This window comes from Macaca thibetana, chromosome 19, assembly GCF_024542745.1.
Source record: "Macaca thibetana thibetana isolate TM-01 chromosome 19, ASM2454274v1, whole genome shotgun sequence".
NCBI classification, from domain to species: domain Eukaryota; kingdom Metazoa; phylum Chordata; class Mammalia; order Primates; family Cercopithecidae; genus Macaca; species Macaca thibetana.
Window position 1 is genome coordinate 5,380,165 of NC_065596.1, and position 12,652 is coordinate 5,392,816.

The following is a 12,652-nucleotide window of genomic DNA, read 5'->3' on the forward strand; positions in this document are numbered from 1 at the left end:
CTAATTAAAAAAATTTTTTTTGAGATGGAGACTTGCTCAGTCACTCAGGCTGGAGAGCAGTGGCTCACTGCAACCTCTGCCTCCCAGGTTCAAGCAATTCTCCTGCCTCAGCCTCCTGAGTAGCTGGGATTTTTGTACTTTTCGTAGAGATGGTGTTTCAGCATGTTGGTCAGGCTGGTCTCGAACTCCTGACCTCAAGTGATCCACCTCCCCTGGCCTCCCAAAGTGCTGGGAGTAAAGGCATGAGCCACTGCACCTGGCCTAATTTTTTTTTTTTTTTTTTTTTTTTTTCTGTAGAGATGGGGGGTCTCACTATGTTGCCTAGGCTGGTCTCAAACTCCTGGGCTCAAGCAATCCACCTGCCTCAGTCTCCCAAAGTGCTGGGATTACAGGCGTGAGCCACCGCACCCACCTTGGTGAATTTTACCATGGGAATCCTCTAGGAGAAAACTGCATAGCTGCTAAACAGTATGTACAACACAGACCAACTCAAAAGAAATCCTGCTGCACGTGAGCAGGTTGGAGAGCAGCGGGGTTCAGCACAGTGGAACTTGTCCCACCCCAACAAGAGCACCACGCCTGTGCTGGCCCAGCCACCTCTCCTCTCTGGGCACGCAGAGGCTCCCACTTCTGGCCTGGTGGTGGGTGGGCCCTGCAAGTTGCTCTGGCCAATGGGCTGCAGGCGAAGTGAGCCGGGATTGCCATTGGAGACCCTGCGGTGGCTGCCCCTGCAGATGGTGACTGATGTTCAGACCTGAAGCCTCAGCCAGCCCCAGAGTGCAGGGCGCTTGGGAAGGAAGGCCGTGTTCAAGTCCATGAGACTTTGGGCTGCGCTGGATGCAGCTGGAGACGGCCCCTCCTGCCTTTGTGGGTGGCCACATATATCCTGAAAGGGACGAGTGTATGCACAGAATCTCTGTGGGAGGAGACAGGAGAAAATGGTCACAGGAGGCCCCTGCGGAGGGAACTGTTCACCTAGTTTTCACTGTAAGCCCTTGTAGACAGCCGGTGTTTTCTGGAAAATTGTGGTATGTATTAATTCAAACAACAATCGCATTTAAAAACTTTATTCAAGACTTTTATTCAGAACGTTTATCACAAATATGTTTCAAAAACACTTCAACCCTGTTTGGGGGTTCATGGGGGAAGATGTGGGGTCAGAGCCAAAGAACAGCCAGGAGCAGGAGAATAAGTCATTTATATTTTTATTAAATATACTCTCTTGGCACAAATCGTTAAAATATATAAACATTAGATATAAACAGTGTCTTCATGGCATCAAAATATAACTCCAGACCAGGACCAGAGACTAGCAGGGAGGCGAGTGACCGCAGAGCCTCGAGGGCCTGGCTGTGTGCAGGGGTGGGGGACAGCACTGTCCCAACTCCTGCCGGGTCCCACTCAGCTGGGAGCCATCTCCGGGGAGACACACTGGGGTCAGCAGGGCCTGGGGGACCCTCCCACCTACGCCTTGTCTCTCCTGCCTAGCCTGTGGCCCCAAATCCACCCATTTGGTCTCACCCACCTGGGGCAGACCCCCAATCCCTATTGCTGTCACATGCTTGTGTGAGTTGGGTGCCCTCTCATCTCCCTGTGAGGGTTGCCCTGCCTCTCCTGCCAAGTCTGAGTGCTGGGTAAAGGATACCCACCCAGTGGGACAACCCCTCACAGCCATCACAGGCTGCCTGGGCCTCTGGGGACGAGATCAGGGATGGCTGGTGGCCACATGCAAGGAAGGCAGAGAGAGCGGTCTGCACACCCACAGGTTCAAGGCAAGAACAGGAGGAGGACAGAAGGAAGGGAGAAATGGAAGTCACAGCTGGAGATGAACAAGCTCAGATCCCTTCACACAGCGTGTGCTGAGCCAGCCGTGGAAAGCAACACTCACGTTATGCTCACCCTGGCACCAGGTCAGGGGTTCAATGTCAATAGATCATAGACCCGGGGTCAGCCAAGTTGAAAACCAAAACCAAAAAAAAAAAAAAAAAAAGAAGGGTGTTTCTGAGTCCCTGTGATATCTGGTGGGCCCTGGGGGACTTCTCTGAGAGACCAGTTAGCCTCCCCTGGGTACCTCAGCTCTTCCTCACCTCCCACCCCCAGGCTATACTCTGTCATGAGGCTCCCACTCGGGGAGATCGAGGCTACCAGGTGCCCCGTGCTCCATTTCATAGAAACTGAACAACTCCTGTGGGCTTTAAATTGCTCCATATCCCAGCCAAATGCCTGCTCAAGTGGGGACCCAGGAACCCGTTGGATACCACAGCTGGGCAGAGGGTTGGGGCACTGAGACGCTGGGCCCAGGGGGCAGGAGCTTCTGGGCCAAAGCGGGGGGCTTGGGCGCTTACATTTCAGCAGATGCCCCAGGCTGCAGGTTGACCCAAACCTGAGGCAGTTCCATGTCATGGCCTGGGCCTCGAGCCCTGCTGCAGAGCAAGCGTGAGTCTCCTGGGAAGGTTACAAAGCAGGTGGGCAGGCAACCCTAGGGGGAGATGTGCTCTTGAGGACCCAGCTGCTTGCAGGGTCTAGGATAGAGACAGACATGAGGCTCTGGGGGACACTGTTCCCAGCAGGAGGCTCTGGTGACTGAGGAGTCGTGGCCACGCAGGAAATACTGAAGAAGGCAGGGCCGGCAGGGTGGGGTGGTCCAGGGGCTGCATTTGTGACCAAAGCTGATCACGAGGCTGGCCCCATCCAGGGCAGGGTCCGCCTGCAGGAAAGGCGCCCCCGCACCCCAGAGGCCGGGCAGGCACCTGGAGTCAGAACAAGAAGGGCCAGGCGCGGTCTGGCTCTGAGCCTGGTGGGGACAGGGGTCACTAGAATCAGCAGCATGTCGGAGGACACACAGGATCAGGAGGTGGAGCCGACCACGCCCCACTAGGGCCTTTTGGGCAACACCTCCGGCAGGCAGCGCCAGCCTCTGCAGAGTAAGGAGGAGGGGGGCTGCGGGACACCCCCACCACCATCGCCCCAACACTGCACTTCCAGGGCCGCCAGCTTTGCGTTTGGACCTGGACTCTGAGCCCAGGCTCCTCCGGTCCACCTTCTCGTTCCACAAAGCGCCTCATGTGGCTCCTGAGGTGGAATCAAGCGCGCCCCCCCGTTCCGTGGGCCCAGAATACAAAGGGGTCACTGGTCCACCGTCCTGAGAGCAGCTCAGGGTACCCTAGCTCTGCAGGTGCCGCAGCAGGATCTGCATGAGGTCAAAGGTGGTGAAGCTGATGCCCACGGCGATAGGACCCTTGACCCAGTTCATGCTCAAGCCTTTGTAGAGGCCGCGCACGGCGCCCTCCTCCCGCACGATGGTGCGCAGCGTGCAGGCGATCGAGGCACGCGGGTAGCCGGTGACGCCGGCCGTCTGCATACGCCGCCGCACCACATCCAGCGGGTACGAGGCCGATTGCCCGATGAGGCCAGCGCAGGCGCCGAAGATCATGCGCTCGAAGGGGTAGGGCTGTCGGCGGCCACTGTACTCTGCAGAGCAAGGGGCGGGAGGGCCGTGAGGGCGCCGCGAGGGGGCGTGCACCCCGCACCCGTGCGCGCGCACCTTTGCACCCCTAGGAGCAACCTGCGTGCACATACACACATGCACTTGCACCCCCACGTGTGTTCGCACTCATGCGCACCCACACGCCCACTGCCTCATCCCCGGGGTTGCTCCTTTCACTCAAATTCGAGAAATAATTTTTTTTTTTTTTTTTGAGACGGAGTTTCACTCTTGTTGCTCAGGCTGGAGTGCAATGGCGCAATCTCGGCTCACTGCAACCTCTGCCTCGTCGGTTCAAGCCATTCTCCTGTCTCAGCCTCCCCAGTAGCTGGGATTATAGGCATGCATCACCACGCCTGGCTAATGTTGTATTTTTGGTAGAGACAGGGTTTCTCCATGACCAACATGGAGAAACCTCCTCTCTACTAAAAACACACAAAAATTAGCCAAGTGTGGTGGCAGGAGCCTGTAATCCCAGCTACTCGGGCGGCTGAGGCAGGAGAATGGCTTGAACCCGGGAAGCAGAGGTTGCAGTGAGCTGAGATCATTCCACTGCATGCCTAATTTTTTTGTATCTTTGGTAGAGACGGGGTTTCGCCATGTTGCCCAGGCTGGTCTGGAACTCCTGACCTCAAGTGATCCGCCCACCTTGGTCTCCCAAAGTGCTGGGATTACAGGCATGAGCCATGGCACTGGCCAGAGTTCCTCTCACATAGGCATTTCAGGCAGTGAGTCCAGGTTCCTCAGTGGTGGCTGGACACAGTGTGTTTTCTCCCGATTTGGATGTGGGTCTACAGCCTGCCCCATCCAGGGGTCGTACCCCACTCTGCCCAGTCTCCAGGTCTATGTGACCCAGGTGGAGCTGCGGTCCCCAGGGAATGCTTCCTGAACGTCCCCTCCCCATGCCCCCAGCTCTCCTTACCTCTGTGCAGGCTCTTGAGCGTCTCATAGGTGAAGAAGCTCAGGCCGGCGTAGGGAATGACCCCCAGCACAGTGGGCATAAATCCGTGGTAGAGGGTCTTCAGCCCCTCTTCTCTCGAGATGCGGATGAAGACATGAAAGATGTTGCTGTACCTGCCAGGACAGAGCAGCCCAGCAGGTGGGACTCGGCCCTCCCAGGCACAGGGAGGAGCCACAGAGGCTCTTGGCTCCTCCCACAGCCGCCTGGGCCTGGGTGTGTTTGGATGTTGATGTTTTCCTTCTTCAAGACATATAACCCCATCGCCCAAGCTTTGGCATTAGAGGGGAAATGCACGGGTAAGCCTAGACTCCACCTTTGCCACAGGAAGCACTCTGGCATGCTCAGCCCTTGTCTCTTTTTTTGTTTGTTTTTTTTTGTTTGTTTGTTTATTTTTGTTTTGAGACAGTCTCCCTCTGTTGCCCAGGCTGGAGTGTAGTGTCACAATCTCGACTCACTGCAACCTCTGCCTCCTGGGTTCAAGTGATTCTCCTGCTTCAGCCTCCCAAGTAGCTGGGATTACAGATACATGCCAGCAGACCTGGCTAATTTTTGTATTTTTAGTAGAAACAGAGTTTCACCATGTTGACCAGACTGGTCTTGAACTCCTGACCTCAGGTGATCCACCCACTTCAGTCTCCCAAAGTGCTGGAATTACAGGCATGAGCCACCATGCCCGGCCTCTATTCTTACACTTTTTTTGTCTTTTTTTTTTGGAAACAGGGTCTCACTCTGCGGCCTGGCTGGAGTGTAGTGGTGTGATCATGGCTCACTGCAGCCTCAAGCTGCCAGACTCAAGCAATCCTCCTCCCTCAGCCTCTGGAGCAACTGGGACCACAGGCGTATGCCACCACACCAGGCTAATATTTCAGTTTTTGTAGAGATGGGGTCTTGCTATGTCGCCCAGGCTGATCTCAAACTCCTGGGCCCAAGCGATCCTCCTGCCTTGGCCTCCCAAAGTGCTGGGTTTACAGGCATGAGCCACTGCACCCAGGCCCAAGCCCGGTCTATTTTTTTTTTTTTTTTTTTTGAGACGGAGTCTTGCTCTGTCGCCCAGGCTGGAGTGCACTGGCCGGATCTTAGCTCACTGCAAGCTCTGCCTCCTGGGTTTACGCCATTCTCCTGCCTCAGCCTCCCCAGTAGCTGGGACTACAGGCGCCCGCCACTTCGCCCGGCTAGTTTTTTGTATTTTTTAGTAGAGACAGGGTTTCACCGGGTTAGCCAGGATGGTCTCTATCTCCTGACCTTGTGATCCGCCCGTCTTGGCCTCCCAAAGTGCTGGGATTACAGGCTTGAGCCACCTCGCCCGGCCGCCCGGTCTATTCTTTTTTTTTTTTTTTTTTTTTTTTTTTTGAGACGGAGTCTCGCCCTGTCACCCAGGCTGGAGTGCAGTGGCCGGATCTCAGCTCACTGCAAGCTCCGCCTCCCGGGTTCACGCCATTCTCCTGCCTCCGCCTCCCGAGTAGCTGGGACTACAGGCGTCCGCCACCTCGGCCGGCTAGTTTTTTTTTTTTTTTTTGTATTTTTTAGTAGAGACGGGGTTTCACCGTGTTAACCAGGATGGTCTCGATCTCCTGACCTCGTGATCCGCCCGTCTCGGCCTCCCAAAGTGCTGGGATTACAGGCTTGAGCCACCGCGCCCGGCCTCGCCCGGTCTATTCTTAACACATTTTTCATGATCATAGTATCTTCCCTGAATTAAGCAATCTAGTCTCAGAATTTTTTTTTTTTTTTTTTTTTTTTTTTTTAGGCAGAGTCTGGCTCTATTGCCTATGCTGGAGTGCAGTGGCTAGATCTCGGCTCACTGCAACTTCTGCCTCCCGGGTTCACGCCATTCTCCTGCCTCCGCCTCCCAGGTAGCTGGGAATACAGGTGAGTGTCACCATGCCCGGCTAATTTTTGTATTTTTAGTAAAGATGGGGTTTCACCATGTTGCCCAGGCTGCTCTCAAACTCCTGACCTCAAGTGATCCGCCCGCCTCGGCCTCCCAAAGTTTTGGGATTACAGGTGTGAGCCACTGCCATATTCTTACATATTTTTAATGCATCTGTGCCCAGTTCAAAATGAAGACTCTTGGTTTTGATCTAAGCAGAAACTGACCCCCAGGCTAAGAGAACAAATTGCTGCCTTTCTGGAACAGCTGCAGAATAAAACACGAGGCCTGCCCTGTGGACACAGAGGCCCAGATGCAAACCCCAGGGGCCCGATAGAGAGAGGGATTCCGACCTGGGAGCCCCCGAGACACAGAGCCCCCGGGGCTGATGCGCATCACAGACGTAAGGACTCACATTTCCTTCGGGGTTACGGCCATCCGCGCTCTGACCAGGTCCAGGGGGTAGGTCAGTGAAGCGGCTGTCGTTCCAGCCAGTGCGCCGGCGAAGAGGCGAGGCCAAGGGGGCAGGGCTCTGAACAGGGCAGGGGGAGAAGGCGAGACGCCAGTGAGGGGACTGCAGATGCACAGAGGCCCAGCCTGGAGCACACGCACGTCTCTGCTGGGGCGGGGACAGGGGTGGGGACCGAGGAACACGAGGCGGGTTTGGCTTTCTCGTGGCCAAGATGATGGGGTCTCTGGAGTGGGCCTCATTTTGAGGTTCACATGGCTGCCTTCCCTTCCCCGCTGCTGGCATAAATTAATCAATGATACGTATTTTCCCTGCGGCCCAGGGGGCATAGTGGCCTGTCTCTCTGGGATTTATGTGTGGGGGTGGAGAAACGTCTGGAGACAAACGGGCAAAGGAGAGGAGCTCTGAACACAGAATAGGGCATGTGACAGAGTCAGGGGGCGCCTCAGGAGGGCCTGGGTGAGGAATCTCCCGGTGTTTCATTGGGGGAAGAGGGAGTGCGGGGCTAGGGGCAGGTCACCGAGAAGAAAACGCGGAGAGGGCGGGGCATAGGGAGGGCAGGGGGCAGGGCGTGCAGAAGAAAGAGAGAGGGGCGGGCGTGGGCGGGGCGATTCTGGGGCAGGGCAGGGCAGGGCGGGGCCTCACTCTCCGCGGAAGCCATAGTAGCTGCCCAGGATGCGCTTGTACTCTTCGTGGGCGCTGAACTGGATGGCGGCGTAGGGCACCACGCGCACCATGGTGGCCGAGTTCCCGCGCCACAAGCTGAGAAAGCCCTCGTTGAGGTAGGTGTAGTAGAGGACCCGGAAGGCCTCCTGGAGATAAGCGGGGAGGTCAACATCCCTCCGCCTCTGCCTGCCCTCCCTGTGCGCCTGTGTGACCAGCAGAGCGCTGAAAGTGCGGAGGCGGGGCCGGGGTGACTCCATCTCCATGCACAGTAAACACCCCCACCCCCATGTGAGGGCCCCACCCCGATTTGTCCAGACTGACATTATCAACCCCAGCCCCGTCCCTCCTCCCTATGTTTTCTGGGCCTCCCACCCCAGCAAGTTCTCCATCCCTGGGGACTGTAAAGCGAACCAGGCTGCAAAGCAGCTCGGAGCCTGTCCGAGGGCATGTCTGTTGGTGTTTGGCATTCTAGCTTTTACAGTTTATCTCTTTTTTTTTTTTTTTTTTTTGAGACGGAGTCTCGCTGTGTCTCCCAGGCTGGAGTGCAGTGGCGTGATCTCGGCTCACTGCAAGCTCCGCCTCCCGGGTTCACGCCATTCTCCCGCCTCAGCCTCCCAAGTAGCTGAGACTACAGGCGCCCGCCACCAAGCCCGGCTAGTTTTTTTTTTTGTATTTTTAGTAGAGACGGGGTTTCACCATGTTAGCCAGGATAGTCTCAATCTCCTGACCTCGTGATCCACCCGCCTCGGCCTCCCAAAGTGCTGGGATTACAGGCTTGAGCCACCGCGCCCGGCCTATCTTTTTCTTTATTAAGAAGGTAGCACCTGCTCTCTAACAATAAATCAAACATGAAAGGTTGTTTTAGAGCTGCCGAGTCTCCCCACCCCACTGCCGGAAAGACACTCGGGATGTCCCGTCAATTCCCAGGCTGGGCTGTGTCCAGGCAGAGCTGGGGATGGGAAGACAGGTAGTCCTGTCCCCACCCCTGAGACTCAGATCACCTGCCTAACTCCTGCCAGCCCAGCAGGGTAGTGGTGACTGTCCCCAGGCCAGGGCGGTGACATAGTGGCTCACCTTGGCAGAAAATCTTTTTGAAGACACTGGAAAAAACAGAAGCACAAAAGCCACTGAGAACCTCGCGTCTGCGTGGCCCCACCCCCAGCACCCCCTAGCAGAGTCGCCCTCCTCTTCTCCCCAATCTTGTCCCAGGAATGGGAGCTGAGCTGACACCCAACCCCCAGAATAGTGAGGGTCTCCAGTGAGAGAACGTGTCTGAGATGGGTTGGCACTCAGCCCCCTGTCCCTGGACTAGACTACTATTCACCCAAACCCCTGCAGTGAAGGTGTCCCAGCCGCCAGGCACTTGGGCCTCAGCTGAAAGCCCAGGCTCTCAGAACAAGGCTTGCGGGTTCCATGTGTGCGGTCAGTCCTCTTTTCCAGACATGCCCCTCCCAGGGCCCCAGCACAGGCACCGCTATCCTGCCTCTCCCACCCCCTGTGGCTGCCGGGTTCCCTCTCTGGTTCTGTGCTGCCCTTGGGCATGGGGGACCCGAGCCATGTTGGGCCATGAGCACTCTTGGGAAAGACCCAGAAAAACGGGCCACAAACGGTCACCAGGAGCCTCTGACGGCCTGGCAGCCCGCTTCCCTCAGCCCTCGCGCCCCACCACTTGTGTGTGCAACGTGCATGCATGCCTGCTGCCTCCAGGGTTGAACCCCAGTTCCCTGAAGAACACAACACCCCGCACCTGCTCATGCGCACTTAAAGGGGCCTGCCCTGGCCAGGCGCAGTGGCTCAAATCTGTAATCCCAGCACTCTGGGAGGCTGAGGCGGGTGGATCACCTGAGGTCAGGAGGTCGAGACCAGCCTGGCCAACATGGCAAAACGCTGACTCTACTAAAAAAAAATACAAAAAAATTAGCTGGGCATGGTGGCAGACTCCTGCAATCCCAGCTACTCGGGAGGCTGAGGCAGGAGAATCGCTGAAATCCGGGAGGTGGAGGTTGCGGTGAGCCGAGATCGCACCACTGCACTCCAGCCTGGGGAACAGAGAGACTCTGTCTCAAAATAAATAAATAAATAAAAGGGCCTGCCCCTTTTGAAGACCTGCCAGCTCACTGGATGCCCATGCCTGCCAAGGAGGACGCTGATATTTATGCCTCCACTTTACGGAGGAGGAAACTGGGACACAGAGAGGGTAGGGGATCGGCTCAAGGTGGTGGGAAGGGCCTGGCTGAAGCCTGCAGATTCTTCCCAAACAGCTGAGGGGCAGAGGGCCCCGGCCGTAACCATCTTGCTTCTGGGCCCTGGGCAGGAACTGGTAACTGTTTGAGGGGGGCAAAGGCCACCTCTTCAAAGGACTCTGCGACTGTTTAACCCTAGGGAGGGAGGGTGAGGGTTTCTGTTAAGGGTTTAATTTCTGTCCTCCGAAAAGCTGTGTCCAAATTCTAACCCCTAATCCCCAAGAAGATGACCTTATCTGAAAGCAGGGCCTTTCCAGATGTAATAGAGTTAAGGTAAGGTTGTACTGGGTTAGGGTGGGCCCTAAATGCAAATTGGTGTCCTTATAAGAAGAGAAAACAGGCCGGGCGCGATAGCTCATGCCCGTAATCCCAGCACTTTGGGAGGCCAAGGTGGGTGGATCACTTGAGGCCAGGAGTTCAGGACCAGCCGGGCCAACACGGCGAAACCTGTCTCTACTAAAAATACAAAAAAATTAGCCAGGCATGGTGGTGCGTGCCTGTAGTCCCAGCTAGTCAGGAGGCTAAGGCAGGAGAATTGCTTGAACTGGGGAGATGGAGGTTGCAGTGAGCCAAGATCACACCACTGAACTCCAGCCTGGGTGACAGAGTGAGAGTCTATCTCAAAAACAAACCAACAAAATAAATATACAGAGAGAAAACAGACACACACGTGATGACAGACGCAGAAATTGGAGCCATGCGGCCACAAGCCAAGGAGAACCAGGAGCCCCCAGAAGCTGGAAGAAGTAAGGAAGATCCTCCCCTAGAGCCTCTGGAGGGAACGCAGCCCTGCCCACACCTGTAGACTTCTGGCCCCAGGACTGTGAGAGAAGAAATTCCTGTTGTTTGAGGCCGCCTGGTTTGTGGTCTGACAGTAGCCCCAGGAAACTCATACAGATTTGAAGTGGATTTTATTATTTTATTTATTTATTTATTTATTCATTCATTCATTTATTGAGACAGAGTCTCTCTGTCACCCAGGCTGGAGTGCAAAGCCGTGATCTCGGCTCACTGCAACCTCCGCCTCCCAGGTTCAAGCGATTCTCCTGACTCAGCCTCCAGAGTAACTGGGATTGCAGGTGCCCGCCACCATGTCCAGCTAATTTTTATATTTTTAGTAGAGGCGGGGTTTCCCCATGTTGGCCAGGCTGCTCTCAAACTCCTGACCTCAAGTGATCCATCCACCTCGGCCTCCCAAAGTGCTGAGATTACAGGCAAGAGCCACTGCGCCTGGCCTCTAAGTGGATTTTAAAGAGACATTAAAAAAACCCAATTTGAGTGCAGTGGAGCACACCCATAGTCCCAGCTACTTGGGAGGCTTAGGCAAAAGGATCACTTGAGCCCAGGAGTTTAAGGCCAGCCTGGGCAACAGAGAAAAACCTCATTTCTAAAATAAATCTAAAAAAAAAAAAAAAATTTGAAGCATGGTTTAGGGGCCATGAAGGAGGAGGTGACCGCCTGGCAGCTTCTCTTTCACATGGGGAAGGACAACACTTACCTTGGAAGATGATTTTGGTTCGGTCCAGGGGGGCTACTGCTGTTTTGGCAAGGGCGCCAGCCAGGGCCCCAGACAGCAGGGAGCTGAGCACTTGCCTGTGGTCACGCTGCAACAGAACACGTGATCAGAGGTCAGAGGGCAGGGGGTCTGTTCTGCAGAGGACCGTGCCCCAGAAGTGCCTTCCTTACACCCTCTGGGCCAGGGCCAAGGGATGCACCCCACCCGGAGTGTGTTGGCGCTGCTTGGTTCTGGGTGATCCATGGTGGGTCCACAGGCCACAGTGAAAACCTCCCAGGATAACAGGGACCATCCACGTTGGAGGTGAGGTGTGCAGGTTTAACATTCTCAGAGACAGGCTCACAATAGGACTGGCCTACGTGCAAACTTCTGTTCCCTCCACAGCCTGTGTGCACCTGACTATGGCACTGTGGCATTTTAGGTACACAGGGACTGAAAACAGGCACTAGGGACCGATGCGGTCAGGGGGTTGGCAGTGGGTATCAGGCAAGCAGACCTTGACTCTGTGCCGGCGTGTCCCTTCCCACAACTTCCGATCAGGACTCCGGAGGTTGGCATCTATGACTCTTCATCCAGCCCAGTTGAGGGGGTGACAGCGACATTGATGATGGCTGCCAACTTGCGTTGACTACTCCCATGCCAGCCCGAGAGCCATTGCTTTCTGGAGTCCCTCTGGAGCTGCCCAAGGCCCCTGCTCCCCCACAGCCCTCCCTCCTTCCCAGGAAGGTCGCACCGCACAGGAGTGTGTCCGAGCCCTGTGGGATCCCATGGGTACCACCTGCCCATCAGGCTGGAGTTTCCATTTCCCCTGCTGACTCGGCCACGGGACTCTCACTGAGAAGTGGCAGAGAGCATTCTGGAAAGTTCTGGATGGGAGGTGCTCTGATTCCATTTCCCCAGTGGACTCGGCCACGGGACTCATTGAGAAGTGGCGGAAAGCATTCTGGAAAGTTCTGGATGGGAAGTGCTCTGACCTTTCCTTGCCCTGCAGTGCTTTGCTGTCTGAACGTAACGTGGATGGGCAGGTGGTTCAGCAACTCCCAGGGATCTGTGAAGTCCCACTAGGCACAGGCTTCCTGAAGGGCCTGGAGTCCCACAGTGCAGGGTGGGGGTGTGTGCAAGACTCCTCCTTTCCCCATGGTGCCGCTGGTCCACACAGAGAGCCAGATGCCAACAGAATCATCAGATAAATGCAAATACAACCACCCATTGGGAAGGTGCCGCAAGGAGGTGGCCCAGGGTTCTGCAAGAACTCTGGGTAGGGGGGTGAGAGGCTGATCTTGAAGGATGAGGTGCAGGTCACTTTGGGGTGTGTGTCATAGTATTAGGTGGGGAGGAATGAACACTCAGAGGCTAGGGTGAAAAGGAGCAGGGGACCCTGGGGGACCACAAGGAGGGCAGATTTGCTGGCACAGGGAAAGGGAGGGGGCCCAGAGAATAGAA

At 55.8% G+C, this 12,652-nt stretch overlaps 1 protein-coding gene across 1 annotated transcript in view; it reads right to left on the bottom strand.

The window, feature by feature from the left end:
• Nucleotides 1–1,189: 1,189 nt before the first annotated feature.
• SLC25A42 (solute carrier family 25 member 42) overlaps nucleotides 1,190–12,652 on the bottom strand; it is a 48,937-nt gene continuing 37,474 nt past the window's right edge. Inside the window, exons 3-8 of the mRNA XM_050769739.1 lie at nucleotides 11,192–11,297; nucleotides 8,525–8,550; nucleotides 7,430–7,596; nucleotides 6,731–6,847; nucleotides 4,407–4,558; nucleotides 1,190–3,471 (exon numbers count right to left, since the gene is read on the bottom strand). Coding sequence (XP_050625696.1) covers nucleotides 3,164–3,471; nucleotides 4,407–4,558; nucleotides 6,731–6,847; nucleotides 7,430–7,596; nucleotides 8,525–8,550; nucleotides 11,192–11,297 — 876 coding nt within the window. The 3' untranslated portion in view covers nucleotides 1,190–3,163. The remainder of the gene's footprint in view (nucleotides 3,472–4,406; nucleotides 4,559–6,730; nucleotides 6,848–7,429; nucleotides 7,597–8,524; nucleotides 8,551–11,191; nucleotides 11,298–12,652) is intronic.